We start from the raw sequence: 3,735 nt of genomic DNA, 5'->3' as shown, positions 1-3,735 counted from the left end.
GCTATGGAGGTCTTGGAGGACTCGGTGGACTTGGCTACGGAGGCCTTGGACTTGGTGGTCTTGGCTTAGGCCTAAACGGAGGATATGGTGGTGGATACGGTGGCTACGGAGGTCTCTTGAGTGCAGGCAACTACGCCAACGGCTACAGCCATTCCGATGGATATAATCATGGAAACCATATCCTGACAGGCTACGGAGGATCTGGTGGGCTGAAACATGGCCATCTTAACACACACTTCCTTGGGAAGCGAAGTGCAGATCCAGAGCCAGGATTACTTGGAGGACTCGGCGGACTTGGATACGGAGGCCTTGGACTTGGTGGTTTAGGCTTAGGTCTAAACGGTGGATTCGGCGGTGGATACGGCGGCTACGGTGGTCTCTTGAACGCTGGAAACTATGCCAATGGATACAGCAACTCCAATGGGTACAGTCATGGAAACCACATTGGTAACCAGTACGGAGGACTAGGTGGTCTATCCCATGGTCATGCCAATTTGCTTGGAAAGTGAAGAGATAACCCTTGACCTATGTCTGAATAAGCCTTCATACTGACCTTTGAAATAACTTACTGATGGATCCATAAATATTCAAATTACCGGTTACGGGTATAAAAGAAACGTGAGCGTATGTTCCAATGACGTATGCTGAGAAAGCTTTTCTTATTGTACATTGAGAGTTTATAAAAAAAATATATTTTTGTCTTTGCAGCAAATTTGAAGTATTTCTCCTTCTAATTCCTTTACCTTGAAGCATCTGTTCATATTAGAACAGAATTTCAAGAATTTCAGGGTTAAATAAGTGGTGATGACTTTACAGATAAGATATGATTATATTCCGGATATAAGTGTTATTCTCTTATACTGTATATTATATATTCTTCCTTTTCCCCATAGTAAAGAGAATTACTTGAGACCAAATATCTACACCTGTCAGGTGTCAAATGGAAGGGGTGACAAAACTCGTTAGTGCTATGGTCAGGATCTATGTATACAAATATGATAATATTTTTCCATACATATACTGTAGCTTCCTTTAAATTTAAGCATTTTTAGAAATGTCTTTTGCAATTCCAATGGCTACAGTCACGGGAGCTACATTGAAAACCAGATTGGAAGACTGGGTGACCTATGCCATGGCCATACCCACCGGCCGGCTCGGCGAGAGAAGTGATCCTGAGCCTGGATTAGCCCTCTAAGGATTTAGAATACTTGCTGCATGTGCCTTGGGCCTGGTGGACAAGGATATAGGAACTTTGTCGACTGATATTTTCGTATAATTCATCATAAAGAGATTTTTTATTCCAAATTTCGCCGAACCTAATGTTTCAATTGCTTCTTTTGCCAATTTTCACTAATACTTATCGAGACTTTATGATGTATTATACAAAATCATTAATCATCAAACTTCGATATTTATTCAAAATAATACCATGAAATCCTCTAACGATTGGTTCTCTATTTAAATACAAAGAAAAGCTAATGCTTTGAATGACCTTCGGTGTAACGTACAAATTCACTTTCCCCAGATGTGACCTAGGGTCATATGTCGGTTGCACACGGAGGTTGCCGAAGGTGAGAATAGATTCTCTTAATAGCGTTAGTTACAGAACAGGGTTTAAAGTATCGAACCCTGAATTCTCTAACATAAGAGAACTTATATATGAATGTAAACTGATCATAAAATATGATAATATGTGAGATATTAGGTAAAGCCTGGAAAGGACCAAATTCTGATAATTCTTGAATCATTATTTATTAAACAGATCGTTCTCAATTAAATACCTGGTCCTCTGTCGTCTCATACCTGTCTTGGTGTTCCTGGAACCCTAAGTGCCCTTTATTGTCACTCGACTTTCTTTCTGCATAACAAAAAGGTGTGCTTTCTCTTCTGTATTTTAATGCATATTTATTAGTTTTAATCCTTTCATATATGTTTGTATTTTTTATTTTATTTTTGTCTGAGTCATGTCAATGTTTACAAATTTGTTTGTCTTTTTTAAGCCTTGAAAATGAGACAATTGTGGTTCCATAAACGTCGCCAACTGTAATTAAGGTATCTGAGTTCAACATGTCTGTCCTTCTTCATATACATACATATATATATATATATATATATATATATATATATATATATATATATATATATATATATATATATATATATATACATATATATATATATACTATTTATATATATATATGTATATATGTATATATATATATATATATATATATATATATATATATATATATATATATGTGTGTATGTGTGTGTGTATGTGTGTGTGTGTGTTGTGTGTGTTGTGTGTATGTCTGTAGAAGATAGATAAACACAGAAGGCAGAACAGCATCTAGTTAAATTTTGGGAAAATCTCGGATTAAAAAGCCTGTAATAGCGGACGAACCTCGTTAGATACAAACATCAAATATTACACTGATGCTGCAGGATGTAATTCTGCCTTCTCTCTCTCGTGTGAAAATCACTTAGAGCTCGAGACACTTCCGGTATGCTGCGCCGAGCTCTGGGAAAAACGGGGCAATGAATTTTTGGAATGTTGGACATTCCCCCGAGTTACAGACCACAAAAATGTGTGGTGGCAGATATTCTTAATAAAATAGAGGCAGGTGCTTGATATCGATTAAATAAACGGGAAAAAGTGTTGCGTTGTACAGTAGAGAAAAAGAAGAAATCCCTTGCTTGTGTTGCATCATAAGTGCGTTACCTCTTGCTGTGTCGGGAACCTTGAAATATGACAGAATTCACTTGAGGGAATAAAAACGGGGCGTATCGAGAAAAAATGTATCATTGCGTTTAAATAATCGAATAAAAGGTATTTAATGAGAATTCTTCGGAAAATCCAAATCCTTTCCTTCGTGGATTATTAACGAAGAATAGCAGTTGTTCTGGGTAATTTAAAGTGGTAGATGGTAAAGAGGAGGAGTAGAAGTGACGGGTTCTGGGTTTTTATGGTGAATAAAAGTCAAGGAGCTTTAAATTCAGAAACGTAGCCTGATTGTTAGATAATTGTTGTTCAAAGAGCATTATCTACAAATATGCTTTGGGAAGATTAAATGAACGACACGTGTTCTTTAGAATAATGTAATCGTAAAGAGTAGTTGGAAAAGGAACTTGATGGATGTGATGTTAAGAAGATAAGAGATCATATGTTATGAATATTAGTTTACTATATAAGTACAGCATATCTGACCATTACCTGATTGAAATGTATCTGATAGAATTGAACCTAATTGAAGCACAGGGTTCAAAACATGACAAAATGAACGTGAAAACAAACATCAAGGTTTTGAAAAAGACTTAAATGAGGAGGAAGTTCAAGAAATATGAACTGTGAATAAAATAAAGCAGGGGAAAAACCGAATGGGGAATTCAAGTCTCAAGGTTAGGGTCAATGGGACAGCTGAGTGGTTGCAAGTACGTACTTTGGGAGGTAACTAAAAAGTATTTACAAGGAAAAAGGACATTAAGGACTTTATTTAAAGTGACAAGAACAGGAAAAGTCATACTTATACTTGTGCGCAATAATATAAGTAAGATTTAAGGAGGAAGTGAAAGAAAAATGTGAACGGATTAGATATTTTGGGGTGAAAGCGAACAAGAACCATAACAAGGAAAATTAGTATTACTTTGGAGAAATGATTGCAGAGAAATGATTATTCAACAATTTCTTTAATCAAACATAAATTTGAGATGCGTTGCTAGAAATATCACCTAGAG

General features: G+C 36.2%; 1 protein-coding gene across 1 annotated transcript in view; it reads left to right on the top strand.

Moving 5' to 3' along the window:
* Nucleotides 1-702, top strand: part of LOC136842077 (ctenidin-3-like) — a 1,230-nt gene extending 528 nt beyond the window's left edge. Inside the window, exon 2 of the mRNA XM_067109460.1 lies at nt 1-702. This exon is cut by the window's left edge and continues 49 nt beyond it. Within this exon, the coding sequence (XP_066965561.1) occupies nt 1-509 (509 nt within the window). The 3' untranslated portion in view covers nt 510-702.
* The last annotated feature ends 3,033 nt before the right edge of the window (nt 703-3,735 follow it).

This window comes from Macrobrachium rosenbergii, chromosome 9 (genome assembly GCF_040412425.1).
Source record: "Macrobrachium rosenbergii isolate ZJJX-2024 chromosome 9, ASM4041242v1, whole genome shotgun sequence".
NCBI classification, from domain to species: domain Eukaryota; kingdom Metazoa; phylum Arthropoda; class Malacostraca; order Decapoda; family Palaemonidae; genus Macrobrachium; species Macrobrachium rosenbergii.
This window is presented reverse-complemented; position numbering and strand designations above follow the sequence as displayed.